Source organism: Balearica regulorum, chromosome 2 (genome assembly GCF_011004875.1).
Source record: "Balearica regulorum gibbericeps isolate bBalReg1 chromosome 2, bBalReg1.pri, whole genome shotgun sequence".
NCBI lineage: Eukaryota > Metazoa > Chordata > Aves > Gruiformes > Gruidae > Balearica > Balearica regulorum.
This window is the reverse complement of record NC_046185.1, coordinates 124937365-124964397: the sequence shown is the minus strand read 5'-3', so window position 1 is coordinate 124964397 and position 27033 is coordinate 124937365. Positions and strand designations below refer to the sequence as shown.

The 27033-nt window shown below is 41.0% G+C and overlaps 1 protein-coding gene across 2 annotated transcripts in view; it reads right to left on the bottom strand.

Moving 5' to 3' along the window:
- Nucleotides 1-26778, bottom strand: part of SLC4A7 (solute carrier family 4 member 7) — a 102176-nt gene extending 75398 nt beyond the window's left edge. Inside the window, exon 1 of one of the 2 annotated variants that reach the window (XM_075745763.1) lies at nt 26528-26778. Coding sequence is in view for 1 of the 2 variants with exons in the window: in XM_075745758.1 (XP_075601873.1) it covers nt 26528-26575 (48 nt within the window). In the remaining variant the exon portion in view is untranslated. The remainder of the gene's footprint in view (nt 1-26527) is intronic. The other variant, XM_075745758.1, reaches the window with a different exon arrangement.
- Between the last annotated feature and the right edge of the window lie 255 nt (nt 26779-27033).

Genomic DNA, 27033 nt, shown 5'->3' with positions numbered 1-27033 from the left:
CTGAGAAATCCAACATTCTCAAATATAAACAAGGGTTGTTTTCATTTCAAACAGATGGAAGATTTTGTCTTTTAAGTCCCATACCAAAATACTTTGTGGATAAACGTCTGCTCTTACCTAAGAATAAATACCAGGGAAAAGCTTCTCATTAGATGGAGAACACCACAGCAACTTCAAACTTCAACTGTCTCAACATGCTTAACTACAGAGGTATTCTAAAACAAACTGTAGGCAAATATATTCAAAATTATCACATCCTTGAACATGTTCAGTGACAACACTATGAGAACTCAGAGCAAAACTATTTGCGCTGCAGGAGTATTTCAACCATATGCTTAGTGCTGCAAAAGAATCTTTATGAAGTGTATGAGGGTGTTTGGGGTTTGTTTTGTTGGGTTTTTTTAAAGAAAAAGAAACAGAAGTAGCTATTATGAAATATCAATCTTCCCTTCTTAATTTTCACTTTTATACCCCCTTCAAGTTCCACTTATCTGAGCTTATCTCTAGCTATAAAAGCACTTTTTTGGAAAGACAGGTCCAAAAAAAAAAAAATGTATCTATTCTCCAGACAGAAAAGAAAGACTTCATGTGAGCTCTCAGATCTTTGGAAAACTTTTTAATCTTTTCAGAAGCAATACATAGTCCATGATTTTCTTGTAAGCAGTACAGGCTTCCATTAAAAATTCCCTCAAAATTAACTAAATTGGACTAATTCCAAAACCTCTGTTAGCCATGGGGTGGAATGCAGAAACGTTTACAATGGATTAGAAGAGTAATTTTCATGTCACTTGTTATGACTAGTTTCTGGATCAATCTGTAAAAATATCCCCATCACATCTTACAGCAACACTAGCATTAGACCAGCAAGCTGCACTTATGACTACAGCCACAAGCTCTTCTTTCCTACCCTCCAAACTTTGCTCTTAAAAAGAGAGAACAGTCATGATCCCCATCTGCCATGAAGTGCCGTAAACTGCCTTATTGCGGGGTCTGCAGAGTCTCTAGCAGGCAGAGCTGTGCTTTATCTGCCATTCTGAGATAGCAGGACACGAGCACGTTTTTATTTAACATAGCTGTGGTGGGCAGGACTGTGCTTTCAGCAGGATTTACCACATGAGCTCAAGCCCAGCACTATCAGACCTCACCAGATAGGAACAAAAGAAACCGAGTGCTGGTTTGCTTGCGAAGAGGCCATACTGACATACCCACACATCTAGCCCCGTAAATTGGTAGATCTGGTATGAGGTTTCTATTGATATTTTAAAATCCTGTTTCAGGAGGTGGAGCGTTAGAGTTGCATCTATAATCCAAACTTAACCCTTCCTTATATGAACAAGTTATACAAAATGAACACGACAATCCTTTCTAATGTTGCAGTCCAAAAAAAACCAACCCAGTTCACTCCTACCTTTTCTCATGTATCTGAAAGGATAACATCCATCAAACTCAAAGCATCTCTCATTAGGAAATAATATAAAAAACAAGAAACACTTACCCACAAGACAGTAAGACAATACTTGTAAATGAGGCTTTACTTTGGACTGGGGGGGTGTTGGCACAGGAGAGTCGGGAGGGGAGACAAGGTGCTAGGGGATTAAGATAATGCAGGAGCAAGCTGTATGACACAAACCATAAAACGTTTTTATGTCAAATACCACTACAGATTGTTTTGTTCAGCTTATTAAACGGGGAACCTACTAACTGATATTAAAAAGAACAGCTTCCTACGAGCTTTCTATTACACATAAATTGAACTGTGCCTCTAAGGAGACATTAGTCCCTTAGCAAGGGAACGCAGAAGCCTTCATAGGCAGTGGCTCATCATTTAATGAAATAAAACTATCCATAAAAACCAAGAGTTTGACTGCCTACGAGTATTTCTGAGAACACAATTTCCACATAACAGCTAGTTCCCAAGAGGTACATCTGCATAGCACGCTTCAGCTTGCATCAGCACATATGCTCAGAACTGTTTCCAAAAAAAGAAAAAGAAAAAAAAAAGAAAAGAAAAAAGATAGATATACTCGTGCAGATATTCTCTGGTGGATTACCCCAGTTGTGGGCTCTTGGGTTTCTCAGCACACTGCAGGACAGCCGTCACAAGCCATCAGGATGCCAAGAGCGAGTGAGCGTGAGGCACATCTCTAGTTTGAGCCCTCCTGACACTACACAGTTACACACTGTTCTGAGTTGCATACTTACTCTCTAGAGGGGATACCACTGAAATTTGTAATCTCAATCAGCATCAACAGCAAGATTACTATGTACTTTATTGCATAGATGACTTCATCAATCACCTTGCAGTCCTGATTTGGATACACTGATGAAACAGAAAAACAAGATATGCATGTAAAATTTTAGATTTCTTTACTTATTTCTGGACTCAAAAACATCTCTCAGTAAAGGAAGTAGATGGAAGAAATTCCCCGTGTTTAAACACTACCAAGAATTTCACTTTAACATGTATGAGCATGTATTCACCATGCAAATGGCACTGAGCTAGGCTAAGGGGGCGATTTTTTTTTTTTTTTTTTGGCAAAAGAATGAGGATGCTTTCTAAATTCAAAGGTGCTCACTTTACAACTACAACAGATCCCTCATCACTTGCTTTTGCATAAATTCATCTCCAGGCATTTTGGCAGCATTTTTGAGAGATATTCTAATTTTTACTTTATCCTAAAGAAATCTTAGATCACTGTGCAAGTTCACAAGAACTATAAACCAGGCCTGTTTCAACACTATTAAGGTCATCTAACCAAGGCCATATGTTTAAATGCTCTACAATCACTTGTACAAATATTAAACATTAATCTCCTAAAATAATAGATGGCACAGAAATGAACAGCTGATGAGTCCAGATATGACGCAGCATAATACGAGGCAGATAACTTTACCTGGGTTTGTACTGACATTATTTGAAGTACAGGCACATAAAAGCCTTTCCCTGTCAGCAGATCCTCAGAAGGAAAGGGGGTGGTGTGTCAAATTATCCAACTATCCAGTTAGGACAGACTCTCCAAATACAACCAAACCAAGCGACACCCACACAGAACAGTTCCTTGACTAGAACACCAAACATCAGCAGCTAATAAATAAAAAATTTACTCCTTTGATGAATGTTGTAATTTTTGAATGATTATTCATCTACAGGTTTTTCTCTTCATAGAAAAGTGAAAGATCATAAATATCACCAATTCACATGAATTCAAGGCTTAACTCTTCACCTTCAGCTTTCCCTGTCTTTTGACTTTTCCTCTCTTCATATAATTGCATCCCAGTCAAATCAAGTATCTGCGTAATAATTTACTGACACCACGTTTACTCTTACAGTGAACAAAAGTTATTACCTACAAATCAAAGCACAGCAAACTATAATGGGAAGGTAGGGCAACGTTTCCAACATCAGTGGCAAGACTGATACAGCAGGAGGTATCAGCACTCTGCTGGCCCACAACATTTCTTCTTAAAACAAGGCAGGTAGAATGGAAGTAAAACTCTGGGTCTGCTCATGATCACTGCAATTTGAAGGAGGGCAGAATTTCATCATAAATGTTTAACTTTCCAAGTGGTGCAACATACAGGATTCAGGTGGTGTTGTCTGCAGATTATTTTAATACAAAATACATTCCACAAAACACATCTCCCAAGTTATGCTGAATAACATAAGACATCTGAAATCTACATTTATCATGAATACCAGTCAGACTATTGCTACTGTTACATGCTGAATGTCAACTAGTTACCACTGTATTAGCAAGCCTCCACTGTGAGAAATTCACAACTAGCAAAAATGTAAGTTCTCACAGTCCACACGGATTTTATTAATAAAGGCAAACTGGAACAGAAAGCTGCAGTTCCCATTTTTGTGCTAGTGCTGGCAATCATCTGAACCAGCAATGTAACACTGACAATATTTTGCCACTTCAGCTCTGATGACGCTCATTATTGGCAAGGTGCAGGTGGTGCACAGAGCGGGTGAGACTCCCGAGCATAGAGCAGGAAGGGCAGGACCACGGGGCAACTCTAGCTGAGACTGACTTGGACTGTATGGAGCCACGCTTCAAGACTGTAGCTTCACACCTCAGCTAGGGCAAAATGAACAGCTTGGAGAAATGCAGAGATATCGCTCATGCTGCTTTCCTCTTCTCACAATATTTTGACTAGACATTATAACATCCTTGCTTTACATTACATCTGATGCTTTCCTGATCACAAACATACAACTCAGTTCACATTCATTTCAGAAAACTAACCCTGACAAGTTTTGTTTTGGTTCGTTGGGTGTTTTTTGATGTTTTTGTTTGTTTATTGCCAGTTTCACAAGTTTAATCAGCTTATGGGAAAGGAGACAGGACAAAGGGGGAATGACACTTCCCCTTCAGAGACAAGGAACTAATTAGTCCAACTCAGCCTTAGCAAGAAGCCACATCTTAAGACACACTTTCTTGTCGAAATTTCTTCCATTTTCCTCCTGCAATTCTAAATCACAATGGAGTATCTTAAAAGTCTTAAATAACTTTTATAAGGGAAGATGTTGCTAGACAAAAAGCTGTCAGAACTTCAAACTTCTGGGAGCCAACCTAAGATCCTTTGGAAGGATCACTGAATGCAGGCACATTTAAAAGGATATCCAATTCTATTTCTTATGTGCCTTGTCTAACATCATTTAAAGCTACACAGCTGAGCTCCTTTTCTTTCTGTTCAAAGAGAGACAGCAACTGATTTTCTGATGTACTAAGAAATGTAATGTTTTTGCTGTGTCTGACTAGGAGATTCTGGGAGAAGTCAGTTTAAAAGTAAGGTGCTGATTCTGACAACAGATTCGTGCATGACATCATACATGGTACGTGTTTTACACAGAAGTTCAATTGACATAATGTAAGGGGAAAAAATTGACATAGATCTAAAAATTATCCATGAAAGAAAATCTACCTCTTTTGTAGCTACTGCATCCTTTGTCTCAAGAACAAACACTGAAAGATTTATTTTTTTTAGTACTTTGTTACAATTCTTCCTTTTGTGAATAACCACGTAAAAGACAATCTGCAACACAGTACTAAAAGATGCATGCATTTCTCTTCCTGCTGCTGTAGGATTCTACTGTAAACTTATGACTTGAGGGGCTATTTAGTAAAAAAAGCTGAATGCATATAACACAGGGCAGGCAAATTAGACACCCTTGATTTGTTTAACAAACACTTGGAATTCTCTACTCTAGAGAGCATTAACATTTGAGTTCGCATGAGAGTTCTAACCAGCCAACAACTACTAAAAAGGGCGCTCTCTGAAAAGGTTACCCAAGCATTTTAATCATTTCTGAATAAGCAACAGAAGCTACCTGTCCTTCTAATATAGCCACAGTTAGACCACAGATCCATGCAGCTTGATCTGTACAATGCCATCCAGCAGCACAAATACAAGCTCATGGAAAGACTGATTTTAAGTGAAATTAGAGCACGCACAACAAGGAATTTAGACAGGCTTTTAGCTTTCACATTGACTTCTGGAAGACAGACAATTATCTACCCTTGCATAAAGTCTGCCCATAAAAACTCTACTGCCATGATTTTCTTGTAAACTTACTCTGCAAGTTCAAATTTGCTTTACACCAGATCCACGCTCCCCGAGATGCAACCATGGCAATTTTGAGCAGCCACAGGAACTCTAAAGCTGACTTCAATGTATCTTGGGGCATGACTTGATATCAACTCTCCTCCTGCAGTCTCTGCCTGAACTTGAAAAGAGATTCAATAACTTTAAGTTGCCCTTATGAACAAAACTGATACCATTAAAAGACAGAAAACTAAAACACTAAGTCAACCTGTTGTTTGTGAACAGAGAAGGACTTGTGGGTGATGTGACAGCTGGAGGGTGTCTTGGGCATAGCGATCTTGAAATGATAAATTTTTCAATTCCTGGAGAAGGAGGGAGGACAGCAGAACAGCCACCTTGGACTTCCAGAGGGCAGACTTCAGACCTTTTAGAGACTGGTTGGCAGAGTCCCTTGGGAGACAGTCTAAAGGGAAAGGAGTCCAGGAAGGCTGGACACTCTTCAAGAAGGAAATCCTAAAGGCACAGGAGCAATCCATCCCCATGTGCCAAAAGATGGGCCAGTGGGAAAGATGACCAGTCTGGCTGACCAGGTAGATTTGGCTGGAACTCATGAAAAAAGAGAGAGTTTATGGCCTTTAGAAGAAGGAGCAGGTAACTCAAGAGGACTACAAAAGTGTTGTTAGGCTATGCAGGGAGAAAATTAGAAGAACCAAAGCCCAGCTAGAACTTAACCTGGCTACTGCCATAAAAGACAATAAAAAGCTTTTTTATAAATACATTAACAACAAAAAGACGACTAAGGAGAATCTCCATCCTCTGTTGGATGTGGGGGGAAACATAGTGACAAAGGATGAGGAAAATGCTGAGGTACTTAATGCCGCCTTTGCCTGAGTCTTCAGCAGTAAGACCAGATGTTCTCCAGGTACCCAGCCCCCTGAGGTAGAAGACAGGGAGCAGAATGAAGCCCCCATAATCCAAGGGGAAATGGTTAGCAACCTGCTACACTGCTTAGATACACACAAGTCTCTGGGGCCAGATGGGATCCACCCATGAGTATTGAGGGAACTGGCAGAGGTGCTCACCAAGCCACTTTCCATGATTTATCGGCAGTCCTGGCTAACCAGGGAGGTCCCGGTTGACTGGAGGTTAGCCAATATGATGCCCATCTACAAGAAGGGCCAAAAAGAGGATCTGAGGAACTACAGGCCTGTCAGTCTGACTTTGGTGCTGGGGAAGGTTATGGGGCAGATCATCTTGAGTGCCATCACATGGCATGTACAGGATAACCAGGTCATCAGGCCCAGTCAGCATGGGTTCATGAAAGGCAGGTCCTGTTTGACCAATATGATCATCTTCTAGGACAAGGTGACCCACTTAGCGGATGACGGAAAGGCTGTGGATGTTGTCTACCTAAACTGCAGTAAAGCCTTTGACACAGTTTCCCACAACATCCTCCTGGACAAACTGGCTGCTCATGGCTTAGACAGGCATACACTTCGCTGGGTAAAAAACTGGCTGGATGGTCAAGCACAGAGAGTTGTGCTGGATGGAGTTAAATCCAGTTGGCAGCCAGTCACAAGTGGTGTTCCCCAGGGCTCAGTACTAGCGTCAGTTCTCTTTAATATCTTTATCAATGACATGGATGAGGGCAACCAATGCACCCTCAGTAAGTCTGCAGATGATGCCAAGCTGGGCAGGAGTGTTGATCTGGTCAAGGGTAGGAAGGCTCAACAGAGGGATCTGGACAGGCTGGATTGGTGGGCCGAGGCCAATCTCTGAGGTTCAACAAGGCTCAGTGCCGGGTCCTGTACTTGGATCACAACAACCCCCTGCAACGCTACACACTTGGGGAAGAGTGGCTGGAAAGCTGCTGGCAGAAAAGGGCCTGGGGGTGTTGGTCAACAGCTGGCTGAATGAGCCAGCAGTGTGCCCAGGTGGCCAAGGCCAACAGCATCCTGGCTTGTATCAGAAATAGTGTGGCCAGCAGGACTAGGGAAGCGATCATCCCCCTGTATTCGGCACTGGTGAGGCTGCATCTCAAGTACTGTGTTCAGTTTTGGGCCCCTCACTACAAGAAGGACATTGAGGTGCTGGAGCATGTCCAGAGGAGGGCAACAAAGTTGGTGAAGGGTCTAGAGCACAAGTGTTATGAGGAGCAGCTGAGGGAACTGGGGTGGTTTAGCCTGGAGAAAAGGGGGCTGAGGGGAGACCTTATGGTTCTCTATGACTACCTGAAAGGAGGTTGTAGCCAGGTGGGGGTTGGTCTCTTCTCCCAAGTAAAAAGTGACAGGACAAGAGGAAACGGCCTCAAGTTGTGCCAGGGGAGGTTTAGACTGGATAGTAGGAATAACTTCTTCACTGACAGGGTTGTCAATCCTTGGAACAGGCTGCCCAAGGAAGTGGTTGAGTCACCATCCCTGGGGGTATTAAAAAGACATGCAGATGTGGCACTTAGGGACATGGTTTAGTGGTGGACTTGGCAGTGCTAAGTTAACAGTTAGACTTAATGATCTTAAAGGTCTTTTCCAACCTAAATAATTCCATTATTCTAAATACACAGTAAACCAAACACTAATACATAAAATATATCATCCAGACTGGAGACCTAAGCAAAAGACTGTCAAGCAATATGAATCAAATATGCTATACCCAATGGCTACAAGAACATTAGCATTTGTAATTCAGGATTTCACAGCTAGTAGGAAATTTTCAAATGCTGAAAAAAAATGCAAGAGTTGATCTAGACAATGGCAACTGCATCTAGCAGCCAAATGAATTTTCTACAAACATCAGATAAGGGAAACAGAGAAAGAAAAAAATTGCATGATGCTTTTAACTATTTAGAAACCAAATCTCCAGAATAAGTATGCCTTTCTGATACTATCAGATCTGTAGAGAAGCCATCCACAGATAATCCAAGACGTGCTTTTACTGTGACATGTAAAATAAGAACAACTACAGCTTACAGCCCTTGGGGATGTGTTACTATAATCAGGTATCTTAATGATATATGCAATAACACAACTTTAAATATTTAACTGGGTTTTTCGGGGGGGGAGAACATCTTTACTAGGAGGCTTTCAGCAACCAAACCAAGCTTTCATCATTCCATGATTCCAAAAGACTGTTTTCCACCTCAAACTGATACAGGAGAGAATTTGAAAAATTAAATATGAGATATGAGAATAATCAGTTAAAAGCAGTTATATTGAAACTTTCCCACCTACAGGCAAAAGCAACACGTATAGAAATAATCAAATAGGAAGAAGTTGAATATATTTGTCCTCTAGGCCCCATGTCCCCATGTTTCTAAAGATAGTTTTCATTTGCCTATCATATGCATATTATAAACATATCCATCCCTTTTCTCCAGTGTTACTTCACTTAGGTCAGGGAGCACACAAAGAAATTAACCTATCCACCAAATTATTTGCTATTATTCTCACATTTCTTCACAGGACTTACTCTACAGAAAAAAAAATCAACTGCCTGTAAACCAGGCTGGAAAAGCATCACCAAACAGCACGCTGCAAAAATCTCTTATGTACAAACAGAATCAGACTGGCTTATACTGCACCTAAGTTTAATCACAAATGATAAGGCACTCAACTGTGGTAGTAAATGGTACCTTTATACTGAAATTTGAACAAAATTTTCTATTAGGGACAGTATGACATATAGCTTATGATGATCTTAAAATAAATTTCAGAGCTTTTGACTGAGATGTAATTAATTTAAATAAAAACAATAATTACCTACCTGCTTTTAACAACCTTTTAGAGACTTCCTCAAAAAAATGAGGTTTCCAACAAAAGATCTGTCTTTAAAATTTGAATCAGTTTTCATTTTTGATTATCAAAATCAACACCAGCTGAAGCATTACATCTATATATACACAGCAAAAATCATTCAAGCATAATAAGACAAATAAATGGATATTTAAAAATCTTTATAACTAGGTAAACTCTCTACTAAAACCTATTTATGTTGTCTGAGGTCTCTATCCATTGACAGGGGCTCAAAGAAAGGGTAAGGCACCCTTTTCTCACTGGGACAGAACAACTGTGCCAAAAGGAAGCTCTCCCATTAAAGGAAGACTGAACTGTAGTTCAGTTTAGAATTACAACATTCATACTAGGACACTAGGGGGAACCTGAAAGCAGGCCACTTCAAAAATCACTTGTATACACTGGTACTGCTATTAACCTCAAATTTTCACTCATGATCAAATTATTTAGATATATATGAGCAAAGATAACTTACTTTTTTTCAGACCACAAAGGTTGTAATGATTAAATCCTTGAAATTTAGTCACACAGACTATGTAATTGGGACAAAACATGGAATTCTGGTAACATCAGAAATAAGGCTATTGTACAATAGTACAGAGTATAACCATCATGCTCTCTACTCTTATGGTTCTTCCAGTCTTTTCTATTAAAGAAAATTATCAAGTTGCATACTCACTACTTTAACAGATTAGTAGTTATGTTAAACAAAAAGCATTTGAAAAGACTGCAATGCATATTTACACTTACTATTTAGGAAATGAAACAATGAAAGCAGCCTAAAGAAAAGTTTATTCTATGTATTTGAAGCTTGTTTCCACTTCTGATTTATTCCGTAGCGTAACTGGATTTTTGGTAACGTGTAATGTTATTAGCAACTTACATTCATAAACACGCATGCTCTCCTAAACAGTATCATTCCACAACAGAGGAACTGTACCACCACACCAGACTTTTGGAACCACTGTGTCAGCACGCTTCACCTCCCTGGGTCTTAATTTGAATTTACAAGATAAACCCACATTTCTAGAAACTCAAAGAATTAAGTAGCATTAAAGACAAAGATAGGCATGCAGGTTTGAAAGATGTTGTTAGCAGCACTCACCGTCTTAACACTTTGTAAGAAGCATGAAGGAAGAGGGTGGTGGAAGAGAGAGTTCACCAGTGGTTTCCTGAAACTCACCCTTTTCCTTTAAATAACAATTTCCTTATTTTAATAGCTCTATGTACTTAATGACACTTTAAAACAGTATTATATTCCATATTTAAGCTAAAAAAACCCATCTTTCTGATAGCTATTCATCTATTTTCTAGGTGTTGCAGGCTAACTTGACTCAAGTCTTTTTTTTATTAATGTTATCAATACAACTGTCAAATAATGCATATTAATAGAAAGCACAAACATTTACAGTTGGACTCTATGATCTTAAAGGTCTTTTCCAACCTAAATGATTCTATGATTTCTATGATTCTAATGGAAACACATCAATGCTTACACCACTACAGTGGGATATCCTTAACATTTTACATTAATTCCGAAGCATCAACTCAAACACAATTTTTAAAACATTATCCTCTTCACCAAGATTTTACAAATAGAAAGCAATAAAGACACAACACAAAAACCCCTCTGCTTAAGTTGCTTTTATTTGAAATTTATGAAACTAGAGGAAAATTCTATCTATTCTAAATTAGGAAGCCACTGAGGGAGCTACCATTCGTAACAGGATAATACCAACACCCGATCTAAGAAGCCATGAACATAACTCTCCGATGCTATACCACCTTGACAATCAGAGACCACTTCTTTACAAACACATCATGAGCAGGCCTTGAATTACAGGCTCTCTCTATTACAGTAACAAACAGACTAAAAAAAAAAATTAACCAGTAATTATTTAAAACCAGATGCCTCACTCAGCCCTCAGCTGCAAGGGAAGACAGACGGCCCTGGGCTCAATTCTAGACTTCTCTGTTGCGCTGTAGTGGTATGCTGGGTGGCACTTTCTTTGATGAAAGGAAGACTTGCCTGTGGCTTAAGTGGGGTCTTAGAATACCGTGACAGGACCACATCCCATTATTCAGTTTAAAGTAAGTAATTCTGGCTCTATTACATCTAGTCTCTGAACAACTTTGATATAAGCCATTATTCCCATTAATAAGGCTTCTGTCAAACTACTTGCTACCAGTAAGTTTAACACATTAACTTACATAATCAGCAGATGACATTTAACAAAGACCAGCTTTCTCGTCTATGAAGAGTTCCACGATGAACTGCACGAAGAGCTTTGCTCCTTTAACACTGCGTGAACTCATTTACAATCTTTTTGGTTCACTTCCAATAGTTAGCTTTCAGGTTTGGATTTCCTATGACTTGGATTGATACAGGATTATTGACCTATCAGATAGAATATAAAGCATATAGCTTGTTTTGAAACTTTTGGCCACACTGGTGATGCAAAATTAGGACACCACCGCTGATGACTGTCTCAAAGCATGACCCCTATAGTATATCAAAGGGAAAACAGGATTATTAAGTTCTTCAATTTCTTGTACTTCTAACAAAGCTTCTTTCTTGGGACCTAAGGGGTTTAGAAGCATTTTCTTCAGTAATACAAAAAGCACAAGGCAGGGAGAATCAAACTTCAAAAAAAAATAGTCACATCCAGGACATCATTTATAGTTCAGTTTTCATTACTATCTGCCTAGAATTAATACACTGGAAAGCTGCTGTGGGTCTCTGTCTAGTTATTAAAGAGAAGCCACACTTAAAAATGCTCTCTTTCTCTCTTTAACAGAGGGGCACTTGTCTACAGGCACCAAAAGAAACTTCTCTGATGCTGCAGTACAAGACACCAACAATCTTTGCAGGCACGCAGAGAAAGCACACCAATTTTTCAGAGTCACCAAACACATTTTTTATAGAAGACATCCCATGGGAATCCTTCCACATCACTGCACATAGACTCACTGCTCACAACAGGGCTCTCAGTGACAATCCAATTCCTTTGAGGTCATCTGTCAACAGATAAGGATAAAAGTCAGGCAAAGCTCTTTCTAATGAAGAAAAGCATTGGATACTTTACGAGAAAGTTGGAAACCTAAATAAAGGGGGAAGGGAAGAACAGCAATCTTGTCAAGGCATACCTAAAACTCACCTCTGGTGCTTGCTGTTACACATAAATTTCCCATGGAATTCTCCAGAATTAACTAGGCCACAGAGCCTACAGAAGGACACACCAAGCTCCCCTTCTCCCCATATCACTGCTCACAAGCCGCCACTTTCTTGATCATTATCTTATCTTAATGATTCCTATATAAGCAAGAGGAGGTTGAAAGCAGTTCCCAGATTATTCTCCTCTTTTCTGTACTGTATTTCACTTCAGCAATACTAGTAGACTTAAAAATATTGATGATCTGTTAGAGAAACAACACAAAATTATTTGATATACAGCTCTACAGGAGACCAGTTCTCAAAATTAAGATCATGTCCATTCTTTACTTTCCTGTCACAATACATACCTTCTTCCATTCAAATTTAGTACAACTTAGAGATAAATACACACATACACATGAACAATCCATTCAGCAATTAAAAAGCCATTGTTCAGATCTCATGAAATTGTATAGCATGGCATTTGGATTTTTTTTTTTTCCAGTAACCCTCATGACAGGAAGGGTAATTTTCTGTCTGCACCACAAAAGCCTGTTTTATACTGTGAAACAACAGAAGCAAGAAATAGGTTCTCATATCATATTGTGGCCATCAGACATTAAACCATTTACAGTCTTGTGATGTATCACCACAAACATACAATTGATCCTCGAGCTTGACAAGAAACAGCAGTAATGCAAGTCACAACATAAAAAACAATATGCCATCTTGGAGGTACGTATTCTTTACTGTCAAGTAGAAACTCACACATGTTGTACGCTTACATTCCATTTCCAAAAAAACAAGCATGCATACCAAACCACATACTCTGTCACTTCCGCAAGTACTCAGCTCCACTGCCTTGCCCAGCTGCAGAACCCTCGGGCTCTTAACAGCTTTCACAGCACCATTCCCAGCCCTGACACCTGTACTGCCATAGCGTGGGTCTCTCCCCAGCTCTTGCCACCTCTGCAACCTCTAGAACAACCTTAAACCTCTGTTTGGAGATACTGCAACCGTTCTCTAGAAGCTATGTCTGAAAACAGATACACGTTTTCCTGGTTTCCTGGTGCCTTTGCTGCCACTAAGTTCACCTTTTGGCTCCGACCTCCCCCTGTGGTACACTTGTGACTTTACTCAAAATATACACCAGGGGTAATTCCAACTCAAAGTGTTCCACAGCAACCTCTTACAGCAACAGACAAGACTACAGCCTTAGCTGCTTAAGTTCATTATTTGTGAATGCATTAATCCATAATATATTTTTAGAGTGTAGACCTACTCCCCCCCCCCCCTTCCCAAAGAAACAGTGCTATAGAGTTGATATATGTGGACTAGCAGGTAAGTGCACACCCCTTATACACACTGAAGCATATGGAATATGATTGGAAAAGTACACCTGGTTTGAGAACTACTGTTTTAACATGCAAATTCTCACCTTTACATTGCCTCCAGGATCTGGAAGTTTATAATCATCAGACACCCAAGTCTGTGCTACCGTAAGTGCCAACACCGTAAATATCAAGTCATACAACAAACCACTGAATGTGACAGAGAGTAGTCACCTTATTTAACAAAGTAGTATATTCCAAGTTATTTGCTGTATTAGGATTAGCCAAAATCCCATATACCGAATGGGTTACAGTAAGTCGACCCCATCAGCAATGAGAAAAGCACACTGAACTTTCTCATTTGCCTGTCTTTTCAAACGGTTCTGTCCATTCGAAGTACAGACTACAAGTGGTAGGTATAGTCTTTGGCCTTGAACATATCAAATTTCTTCAGTTCCCTATTTATATTTTGCCCTTAATTTGTGTCATCTTCATAGCAAAGGCAACCTACTCATGCTCAAGAATTAAGAGCCTCAGACTAACACTACTTGCCTTCATTCAACAGAATACGGCCATGTTCTTTCTTAACTACAAGCCAACAGGCTACGACCAAGTACATTTGCACTATAAAAAAGTTGATAAACAACTGGAATGTATTTGTCTATAAATGGACCATAATTTGAGTAGATTTAATCATGTCAAATAAATTGTTCTACCTGACAAACAGTTTTCTAATCATGTCAAGCAAAATCATTTGGTGAACAGCTGTTCCACTAAAAAAATAAAAATAAAGGTAGGATGCTAGCTCAATTTAATTTGTTCTCTTTCTTGGGGATCAGATATTTAATCTCTTTTGGGTCCCCTGTTCTGAAAGCTTGAATCTATAATTTTACCTAGTTTAAAAATAAACATTCATTCTATCACGGAAAACTACTCTCAACTCCTCAATAAATTCATCTTCTTCAGCTGAAGCTCTACCCAGAGCATCCGGGTATAAAACAGTACCCAAGAATATTTATCCTTACCGTACACAGCATCCCATACAGTTATATATTTCAGTAAAAGCAAACAAAGTCAATCTAGCAAAGTATATTGCAAAATATGCTGAAATTAAGCTCTGGTAATGTTTCTTAAAAATGTAAATTGCAAGCATTTTATGTAGCACCAGCAGTTAATACAGTTAATGAATGGCAACGCTGATGCCAAGGTCAGCCAAAAAAACCCCACCAAACCTGGTTGATGTTCTGCCTTTTTTGATTGGCATACATCAGCAGCTTTTAAAACTCAAGAATTTCAACAAAAAAGTTAGAAAAGCTTTAAAAAATTTGCTTGTGTTTACAATCTAAAATTAGAACTGTCCAATAACTGGTTTTTGTACACTTAAATTTATAAGCTGAAACATGTCTCTCCATCCTATCGTTATCTACCTACCTGCAATGCAACCAAGTATTAATGAAAAGAGTATCTGCCTCCTTAATTTCCTTTTTGATATCTCACAATGGCAGGCAACGCAGCAATGTTAATAAAAAAAAAGCTGAAAGGAAAGGATCTCTGCTACTCTTGGGTTTTATCACTTCCTTAAATGAGTCATAACAATTATCAGATGCTGCTTGTTTTCATATAAACATTTTTAAAATGCATGACTGCTAGGACATAGTCATTTGACAAAATGAAGAATTTACCACCAACAGTAACACCAACTGTGGCTATTCGCTAAGTTTTTCATTTCCTTTTTCGTACACAAAGTCTGTCTGGAAATATGTTTGACATGTTAAAGAAATGCATGCGCTTACATAATAGTATATCCTCACAATAGCGCTGTACAAGCCAGAGGGGAAAAAAAAATGCAAAAAATTACTAGCCCTAAAACAAGCAGTAGTTTAAATAAAATCGCCAATATTTTGTTCTTTTTTAAAATAGAAACAAAGAAGCAATAAATCTAGCAGTAGTCTAAGTAATCCTACCTTATTGTTTAGGATGCTAATTAAAGAGCTTGCAATCAGTCCTTTGACTTCTTGATTTGGTCCAGAGCAGTGCTGAGAAGCTAGCTCATAACATTAATGTCCAATGACTTTTTTTAGATCATGTACATATTCAGCATCTTTCCATTAACACACACACACACAACAAAATCCTGATGCTCTTTTCAAACTTATTTTTATAGGCTTCCTCTGTTGTTTTTTTTTTTTAAATGAAGTTCCCTTTTATGAAATTGTACCTTTACAGGCAATCTGGGGACTAAGTAGACATTGCATTTGAGTCTCAAAGCAAATGCATACCACCCCTCTGAAAAGATTAAAGGCCAAAAGAGAAATCAACACACCCACAAAACAGGGTATGACAGGTTATTAAGGAGAAGGAAGCATCTTTCATAAACCGAAGTTACGTCCAAGTGAGGGTCATAACCTATGCTATTTTAAATGTAGCCATACAATAAGCAGGCAAAATACACATCTGAATTAGGGCCACCAGGCCCCCAGGTATGAAATTTTCCCATCTGCATGAATCTAAGAACTAGAAATATCTCTTAGCTAGATGACAAGTATTTAGAGTTTTGAGGACTGAAATGATTCTGACTCGACTTCATTCCACTGCGCCTTCTGATATCTACAAACAGGAACAACATAACAGACTGTACACACAGATTGTTCAAAGAGCTTGAAGCGTTAAGTAAAACAAGCAATACTTGTTTTTAAGCTAGGCAAGAAGTAACATTAAAAAAAAAGGGATTCTTCCTTTTAAGTGTTCTTTCTGGGGAGCAAAAGGAAAAGTGAATACTCTGGTTTTACCTAGCACTAGTAAGCACCAGTAGCATTACTCAGTTAAAACCCTTCTATAAAAGAGATAGGTGTGAAGAAAGTAAACACAGACTGAAGCTGCAGTGTTTCCATCTGCAATGAAGTATGTTTACAGACATCACAGAGAAAAAGAGAAGCAAATTTAGGCTTTTCAACTGAAGCATCTCCAATATGGCAGAATTGTCTCTGCTCTACATAAACAGCATCTAATAAAGTACCTCATTCAGTGTTTCAAGGTAAGGGAAAAAGATGTATATTATTACAGGCACATGATCTGGCAAAACATGAACACAAAAATCTTTTGTGTTTGGTCCCTCCAAGCTGAGAAGCCAAGAAGTTATGCAACGTCAGTCAACGCAACTCCACCAGCCAACTAAAAACATTAATGATTATTATTAATGAATAGCTGTCTTGCAGAAATAGCAGTCATTACAAGTAAGTTTACAATACTCGAGAAATATCGACATGATGTATCTATCAGAAACCAATCGCAAGTTGAACAAAACATTCACACAAGTGTTTTAAAACTACATTTCGAGCAGAACTAGATGGTAAAGTTTAATAGTGTAACAACATAAACATGGGCACAGCACATCTCCCAGAGCTTAGCCAACAGGGGCAGCCAACAGATGTCACAGCAGTTCATGGGACAAAGCTACACAGGGCCCTGAAACACCATTCAAGATTGCACAACATGTTACAGGGGGGGAGTCTCCAACACCAGCTGAAGCAACTGTCCCTCACACACCAGAGATCCCACCTCCAAGAACTGTACAGGGGGGATGTCAACAGTGAGAAGCAAAAGGCCCAGGGCAGAGCAGATACATCCATAGAGTCAATATGTGGTTACTAGCAGAGCTTTTGCTGCTACGACCATAGGAACCTCTTTCAGAAACAAGGACCCAGCTGACAAAGTGTGGCAAGAGTACCTTTGCCACCAAGCACATCAAGCTTGTGATTAAGACTTTAAGAGGCATGGTGGAGAAAGGTTGTCGCCCTTAAGAGAAGTGAAGACATGGCGAACGCACAACAGAAAAGGTTCGCACACTTCCCTCGTGAAAGAGGCATGCCTGGGGGCCTACCTCAAGTGCTTGCACACAAGCCCACACAGCATGGAAGTAACAGGAAAACTCAGTTCATACACGGTTGCAGGGCTATAACCTGCCAGGACTTACAGAGTGACAGTGGGACAGCTCACATGGCTGCAGTGCTGCAATGGATGGATACAGGCTCTTGAGAAAAGCCAGGCTGGAAAGATAAGCAACATGGGTTTCAATCTATGCAAAGGGCTGGCTACCACACACACTGCTTTGCTTGGAATGAGCGTCAAGACAGTCAAGACCTTATGGGTAAGGATTAGAGAGCAGTCCAACATGGGTGATGCCATGCTAGCTGCCTGCTACAGACCTCCTGGTCAAAGGGGAAGTAGAAGAAGCCTTCACTTGAAAGCTGGAGGAAATGTCACAATTGCAGGCCCTGGTACATACTGGGGCCTAAAACCACTGTTATTTGCTGGTAGGGTCTGGCCAAGCATTCCAGGAGATTTCCTGAGTGCATTGAAAATGATTTCTTGGTGCAAGTGACCAATGAGCCAACCAATGAATATGCTCTGCTGGCCCTGTTGCTCACAAACAATGAAAAACCAGAGATGTGGAAGTCAAGAGCAGCTTTGGCCACAGCAACCATGAAATTGTGGAGTTTTAAGTCCTGAGAGAAGCAAGACAGACAAATAGTACAGTGTACAGTGCAAGACCCAGTACATAGTTACAACATGGCATTTCAGGAGAGCAGATTTCAGCTTGTTCAGGGATCATCTTGGTAGAATCTCCTGGAATAGCACCATGGAAGGTGAAGGGAAAGCCTCTGAGAGCTAGCTGATCTTCAAGGACAGCCTCCTCAAAGCACAAGAGGGACCATGCCTGCATGCAGGAATTCAAGCAAGCCTGACAACGGACCCGCATGAAAGAAAAGGGAACCTGTGACTGAGCTTAAATGCAAAACAGAGTACACGGAAGGTGGAAGCAGGGGTGGAAGGAATATACAGACATTATCTAATCACGTATGGGTGGAGTTAGATAAGCCAAAGCTCTGCTGCAGTTGAAACAAACAATGGATGTGGAGGGCTGTACAAAGGGGAGAAAACACACTTTAACTTTTTCCTCCAGAACTGAAGTTATACAACAGAAAATAGATCTTTGTACAACAAAGTGTTATGCACATTAGCATCAGCTACACATTCTTTTCTTACAAATGTGAGAGAAAAATCTGAAGAATGAGGGCTTCTAAATGTGAAATTGCAGTCTGATCAGCTAGCAATAAACATGATTTACTAGCTTACTCATAACGCTGTCTTAAAGAAAGAAATCACATGTGCTTCCACTTCGCGTGACTTTTGAGATCCAGAACACAGCAACATGAATCTTTTGATAGGCCAACAGATTTTCTGTGCTGAGAAGCAATCACATTTCAGAAATGGACACCAAATGAGATTCTAGTACAGCGCCTCTATGAACACAAGTTTGCTTTTACCTTTTTCTGTTCTTTGGTAACAAAGATATACAAACCAGATAGCCTGATTAGAGCTTCTCTAGTCTTCCGATTATGATGTCTCATTCACAGGAAGCTCCAGTTTGTCTGGAGGCGGACTCCAGAAATTCTGCTAAACTGGGGCAGCAATTTGACAACAGGTGCCCAATCTGGAAACTTCTACTGAAGACTCTCTTTCAGTTAAAAAAAAAAAAAAACCAACCAACTTTAAGTCTGATTTTAAGTTTAAAAATATTTTGGTATTTCAGGATACTGTCTTAGCCATATTGCCAAGAAGACATGTCTAGATGCCTTCCAGCACAACTACATCTTATGAAAAATATCAATACTCATTCTATATCATTTGTAGAAAATTTAAACTTCTAATGAGATTGAGTAAGAAGCAGACACCAAAAAAAGTCAACAAAAACTAAGTCACAGGAAATCTCAAAATCTCTCAGCAGGAATCTGGGGAAGATGACACACCTATACTCAAAAGAATACCATATATTGAGAGAGTTCAAAATGAAGATTTGAATAAGGTCCTACTCTTCAAGTTGACATTGTGTTCACAAAAAATAATCTTCAGTGCCAGAGACTTGAAAGACCTTCCCTTGCCGCCGCCCCCCCCCCCCAATCAGGTACATTACTAAGTACAAACACAGAGGCAAAAAGTCAAACTTTAAGAAAAATATAAATGTGCCCTTTAGAAAAGTGGATGCAGAAGGAGGATACAAGATGATACAAGTACCTCATTGCAAAATACTTCTGCTAAAATGGGACTCGATAGAATTAATAAGCCAGGGGTGTTTCAAGGTTATGAAGCACTCCAGCATTGCTGAAGTAAGACAACTTGTGCCAGTATACCCAAATAGGACAACCATTCCATTACATAGCTTTGAGTTCATTTCGTTTAAGGCACTGGAGTAGGAAAAACAGCTCAGCTCGAGCTAAACAGCCTTTCCTATGCAGAAGTCACAAGAGCATCCAGACTGTCAGATACAGCACAACAGATCAATATTCTGAAACTTATTTCAGGCAACATAAGGTATACAAAGGCTATAGACTTCTACTCACGTGACACTAGACAATTTAGAGAGATAACTGTAATTCAAATAAAGAACAACCATTCATTCTTTCTTGCACATTTATGAAAATGGAATAGCCTTCCTACTGTATAATCCTTGCACTGTTATTGGAAGAATAAAACGTTTAGTGTTCTCTGTAGATAAAGAAGTGTTAAAACAACTATGAGCCATACCCTAAAGACAAGATGACAGGAAAGACTTTAAGAAACTAAGTTTTCAAAAACTTACATAAATAGGCACACTGATAAGTAACTAATATGGCTCCATCTACTGGTTAAAATATACATTTCCTTTGTCGTGATTTGCTCTACTGCAGCAAATTTGACTCCCAGTGAAACAAGGAACTCAAGAGTGCCAAGCACAAACTAACACAGATACTTACACAGATAATAACCATTGAGATATGCTGGCAAGGTAGATTTGGGGTGCTTGCATAATTGATGTTTATTCTCAGAAACACAAAAAGGAGCTCCTAAGGTGTCAGGACTGACTTTTTAAATGCAAATGTTGCACTTTTAAAAAAATAATACAGTAATACGTTCACCTATTGCCAATTGTGCAAATGTGAATTTAGAAATACATATTTAAGAACATTGTAAGATCATCTGCAGAAGAATTGATAGTCTCATTTTTGCATTCAGACATTTACTGATCTACAGGGTTAAACAGTTTGTGGTGCTTTTCTCCATCTGCTTATTTACAAAAGCCTCATTTGAATCTCACTATTCCTATTGCTATTTCAAAACATTAGCTAGACAGCTAAATTAATTTTAGCAAAAAATTTGAAGTGTCTGTAAACTTTATAATTCCAGAATATGTTATACCGAAAGCATGACAGTATTCTTTGGAGACCTTCTCTAGCTAAGGCCAAGTATAGTCAAGTTACATTCTGTATTTTATCAATCACTAGTTATAGAGCAGATCTATTTATTATGTACTACTACAAGGCCACTACAGAACTTGTGTAACAGATATCCTTGTGTAAAGGATATCAATATTCAAAAGCCAACAACAGTCAGGGTGACATGTCAAAAGTCACCTACAGAAGACGATCAATCACATGGATTTTACGGCAACAACTACTCGACTTAGTACACCCTACAGCTTATTTTGGACAGCAAATTGAACTACTGCAATGAAGTCCAACGAAAGCTCTCAAGTTTAACACATTAAGTTTTTGACAGCCACGGTAACTTTTTAAGAACTCAAAAAGACTGTTAATAGCAGCTTACAGTACTTTAACCCAGAGGTGATCAGAGACATTGCCCATAGCCCACTGAATGGTGCAAGTTGTAGGAGGTACGCACCCTACCCAAACAGTACGATACAGAAAAGCAGCTTGAAGTCATAGATTCAAGTCTGCAAGGTTGTCAAGTTAGTAAAATTCTCCCTCATTAGGGTTATTCAGCTAGGGCACTGCCACATCAGTATAACTCTATCGCTTTAACTTGTGGAGAGCATGTGTTCAGCCAGATGCCACGAACTAATGGGGGAGGAGAGTTTCCTGCACAGTCCTCAATTATGCAGTACAAACATACCCTCAGTTACCCTTGTCCAGCCATAAAGGGAAAACACCGGTTCGACCTTACTATGTTAACAGGAAAAAAAATTTCTACGTGCCAGCATAGTATTCTTGAGAGACCTGTCATTTGACTTACAGGAGCCACATGGCAAGTAAGAAGGCAAATAACCACACAAAAGAACACTTCCCACTATTTAATTTCTAAAACAGTAAGTCATCCAAGATATGTGGAAAGGTATGAAGTAGTCAGTTCTGTAAAGGTCTGGTTTACAGTACTGATGCTACTTACATTCTTACATAGAAAGTACCACCAAGGTAAATCAGGACTTAGAACATATTTTAAAAGGAGTTGTTTCTATAACCACCTAGGAGAAGTCCTACATATCTAGACAAAGTTACCAAGCTATCTGAAAAGCAATAACTGGACCAAAGTTTAGTTCAGAAACCACCTATTCCAGTCTAGTTGCCACCAAATACCTGGTTCTCCCTTGAAATCCATTCATGAAATTGAAGTTATATTTAAGATATTTCTTGCAAAGAAAAAGCACTTTGTAGTTTTGATTATTAAACTGTTGAAGTTGTAACTACCAGTAGATTCTGATAGTTAGGATACTTATCAATTCGTGGTTTGTTTTTTTTTTTTTTTATTTCAAGTGGCTCTGACATGTTACCCTATACTCCTACAAGCCTTCATGGGTTTTGTTATGGATTTGAGAAGTTGGAGTACCAGACACTACCCTGTTGCATTAAAACAATGCATCAGTATAAAGGAATGGACAGACCCCGTTGAGGCAACGATGTGTGCTGCTGAAGTTGGGCTGGACCTGAAAGTCTTCAAATGAAGCCTGAAGTGAAAGCCCAAAGCTGTCATTGAAACACAACCACTGTTGAACAGGAAAGTCTAAAACCCACCTGATAATGTGCATGCACAACTGTTAAAAAAATCAAAGTGGTAGCCAACCACATAGCCACTTCAGAAAAAGCACAGGGGCACTAATACCCTCTTCAGTGAGATACGGCAGACCACGTTATTTTAAATGCTTTCATTAGGAAAGACAGAACGAGAGACCTGGAAATATGCCGTTCTCCCACCAGAGCCACTTTCAGCTCTATCATCATCTACAGTAGAATAGTGATAAAAACAGATTTGTTTCATTGAAAGAAAAAAGATGACAAAAAGAAACATAAACCCATTACTTAGCCATTCTACATGGTTATGGCCTTGTGAACATTTTATGATATACATGAAGTAGTATAAAATACTAAAGAAAAAAATGTTACCTTAAAAAAAAAAGTAGATGGAAACCAAGTATTTTAAAAATATTAGCTGCAAAATGCCTAGAGACAGAACTGCAATATGCAATGCATTCCTTTAAATGCTTACAGCTGTCACAAAGAAACCCACCAAACCATCCGATAATGAACATCATAATGACAAAAGCTAGAAGCTAGAACCAAGACCACTGGTACACAGTATCAAGCATTTTAATACCATCACTGTAACTGTCAAACTCACCACTGTATAGAAAGCAACATACTAACATGCTCCACTTCTACTTAAACCAAAAAAGAATGACCATAAGCAGCTGTTGAGGGAAGAGGATAAACAAGCATGCAACAACAACTCCTCCTTACACTCTCACAACGTCGAGCTATTTTCAGCTCGCACTTCCTGAGGTTGTTGCTCATCCATTTACTAACCTCAGTGTATCTGCCTTCCAACGCTTGTCCAAGCTCCCCTTACATCCACAAAAACTTCTTGTGTATACATCCTATAGCAAGTATACCTGTGAATTCCCTATATGGAGTGAAGAATCACCTCCTTTTGTTTGTTCTGAACCTAGCACCTAACTCTGATTTGACTACTCTTCCATCTTCATCTGCTCTCTCCACAGGAGTTTTATAGAGCCTTACCATATCATTGTCCCATCATCTCCTCTACTAGGCTGACTAGTCCTAGGCTGTTCGATCATTTCTCATCTAGGAACTAATTCTTGTTGCCCTTCAGTGAACCCTTCCCAATAACAATGCCTCTTTTCTAAGATGAGGGGCAGAACAGCTTACAGTATGTAAGGTATGAGAGCGCCATGGATTTATGCAGTTATATATCTTTTTCCTATTGTATTCTCTACTTCTCCCAGATGTTCAGATCATTGGTTACTCTCTGGTTGTAATAACTACATCAGACATTTGCTTCACCTCCTCCTTATGACTTTCATGTATACATCGCCACCAAGCAGTCTCCTCAAAATACCAATGTCCTAAACACTTGATGAATCTCTTCTTTAAGACTGGACCTAAAATACAAAACAAGCAAGGTTAAAGGGTATTTTATACTTCTGATAAAGTAAATCAAGTGGGGGGAGGGTGGGTGACTTACAGAGGTGCTCCTCCGTATAAGAAGCACCAGAGCTTACTTATTACATATCTAATACTACAGAAACACAGAACCACCTGATTTACCAACATTGGAGGAAGGAAGAAAAGGAAGCTTTAGGGAGTTTTTTTTTGATCATGCTTCTGTATTTTTAAGCTGCAGCATTTAAGTTCTCAGATTTGATTCACACTTTCTACAAAATCCTTTCATCTTACTAAGACGTTTATTTCTGAAAAAGTTATGCAAGTGTAAACAGTTTCAGCAAGCTCTGCTAGCAGGAAGGCGGCCTGTACTACCAGAAGCACAGGATTAGAAAAAATTAAGTCAAGCTGTATTGTCAAAAATACTCATATTTCGGATTAAATAGCTTTCATGCATATAAAGTTATACCTCTTGCATACAAAAACCACAACAAATCCAACACTGCTATACTACGTAATTGCCTAGATATCACCGGTCTTTTCTTTAAGGCATTTACTTCATGTGTTTTCCCTAGAAATTCCTTGTTTCTAGTTCCTACCCATCTTTCTGCTCTCTAACTTTTCTAACCATTTCAGTTTTGTCTCAGCTGCAGGTACCTCCCGAATACACTTCAACACCAAGGTCAGGCTCCTGACTAGGCGTACCAACTAGGTGGACCACTCCACTGAGCGCCTCTGTTGAAAACATCTACATCAAAAATGACCGCGCAGCAGTACAGCCACTTACGTGTCTGTCCCAGTTGCCCCTATTTATTTTCTGTTGCAACAGAACCTAAATGACTCCTGATGGGCTTGACAAAGATGTGCTCAGGGCACACTGACTTTCATGAAATCTGCAACCCTCTTTTTATTTGGATTCACCTAAGGGTAACCATTAGCACCTTTCACTTTAACCCCATACACTTGAAGCCCAAAGCTTTTGTAACTTGTTCCATACAGCCTCGCATCTCTTTACTAGATGGGAGTATTCTCCTGCCAGCTAAGAAGAGATACCTCCTAGAGAAAGGCAAGGTAGTTTTAACAGAAGTCAAACCTATCAAGCAGTCCGCCTTTATCAAGAATTTATCTTGAACAAGCTAACATAAACTGGGAGTATGTCTCTTTGGGGCAGAGACAAGAAAGTGGAGAAGCAGCCTAGAATAGGTCTACAAAACCTTCAGAGGTGAGCGCAAACATTAATTTCTGAAGCCAATGCACAAAGATTGCAATAATTCAAGGAATTTGCAAAATTCATGGATCTTTGAACCACTAAGTTATCAACACTCCTGTTATAACAGAGGAAACACAACAAACATACTGATGTCAGAGGAAGCTAGCACTTCATTAGATTGCCAATTTTATCAAACGTGACTCAAGTCTCTCCTTGAAGAGCAGCGGAAAGATGATGAAAACTGACATGTTTTCAGTGTTATTTCTCTGTCCGTCACAGCATTCTTTGTGTCAAAAACTACACATCTCTCCTCTTCAGGCACTGAAGACAAGTTGCTGCACAACACCTTTTTGGAAAAGGCCTTGAAGGAGAGTATCAGAGTAAGGGCTCAGAGGCTCATTAACAAAATCCAGACCTTGAGTCATCTGAAGGGAGGGGAAATTACAACTGTGGAACCACATGTATTTTTCAGTAGCACAGGAAGTAAGGCAACACATGTCTGCTTTACTTAGCCACCGGCCCGGGAAGGAAATGAACCCAAGCTCCGTAGTTTTTATCCATCTCTCCCCCCCCCCCCCCCACCCAAAGACTAGAAATCCGCCGGGGAACCGTATCCACCACCTGACCCGACTACGCGGCCGTGCAACATGAGGACAAGGGGAAACTCGCTGCTTGCCATGTGTGCGTACTTCTCTCTCGCCCAGGAACTCGTCAGCGAGCGGGGCCGCAGGCAGGGAGAAAGGCGAGGCCAGGGGCGGCCGCGCCGCCCACCGCCGCCGGCACAAGCCCCGCGGGGATCTCACAAAGGAAGGGGGCGGGGGGGGGGGGGGGGGGAGAGACGGGGCAGACGCAGCCGCCCAGCGCACGCCTCGGCGGCGCCCGGAGCCAGCGGCGGAACAAAGGCTCCAGTCCCGCCGCCACCCGCAGGGGACGGGGACGGGGGGGGGGGGGGGGGGGGGGCACGGCCGCGCGCACGAGGCCGGCACGCGGGCACACCTGCGCCCTCCCGCCCCGCGGCGAGAAGGGCCGGGGAGCCCCGGGCGTTCGGGTACCTGCGGCGCCGCTTCCGCGTCCCGCCGCCGAGGGGTGGGGAGCCAGAAGAGGGTCCCCGCCGCACCCTGCCGCATCCCCGTTCCCCGACAAAAGGGGAGCGGGACGGCCCCGCGCACGACGCGGGAGGCGCTGCCCCGCGGCGGCCCTTTGTGCGCCCCCCTCCCCCCCACCGCACCCCACCCCACGCCACCCCACCCCCGCGTTACCGTGGTGAGCAACGGTCTCATCTGCTCTCCCGCCCGCTCCTCTTCCATCGCGGCCCCACTGAGATCGCCCGGGAGAGGGACGCAGAGCGGGAGGCGGACGGCGGGCTGGAGCCGGGGCTGGGCGACTGGCTGCCTAGCGGAGGCGGGCGGCGCTAGTGCCCTCAGGACGGGGCGGCCGCGACTGCTCCGCCGCGCCGGGGGCTGAACCCAGACCGACTCGGCGCGCCCGCTCCCACCGCCCCGCGCGCGACCGGCAGCGCCGCCAGCCAATGGGAGGGGGCTCAGCGCCTGGCGCGTCGACGCCCCCGCCCCCCCCCCCCCCCCCCCCCGCGGGGGCTGGCGCCGCGCTGCGGAGCGGGGCGCGAGAGGGGGCGGTGGAGAGCGTGGTCCCACGCGGAGCCGCGTGGCGGGCTGCCCCCAGCCACGCCTCAGCCGCCCTCCCTGCCCGCTGCCGGGGCGGCCGAGCTCCGCCTGACGAAAAGCCTCAAGCCCCGGGTCGGCAGGGC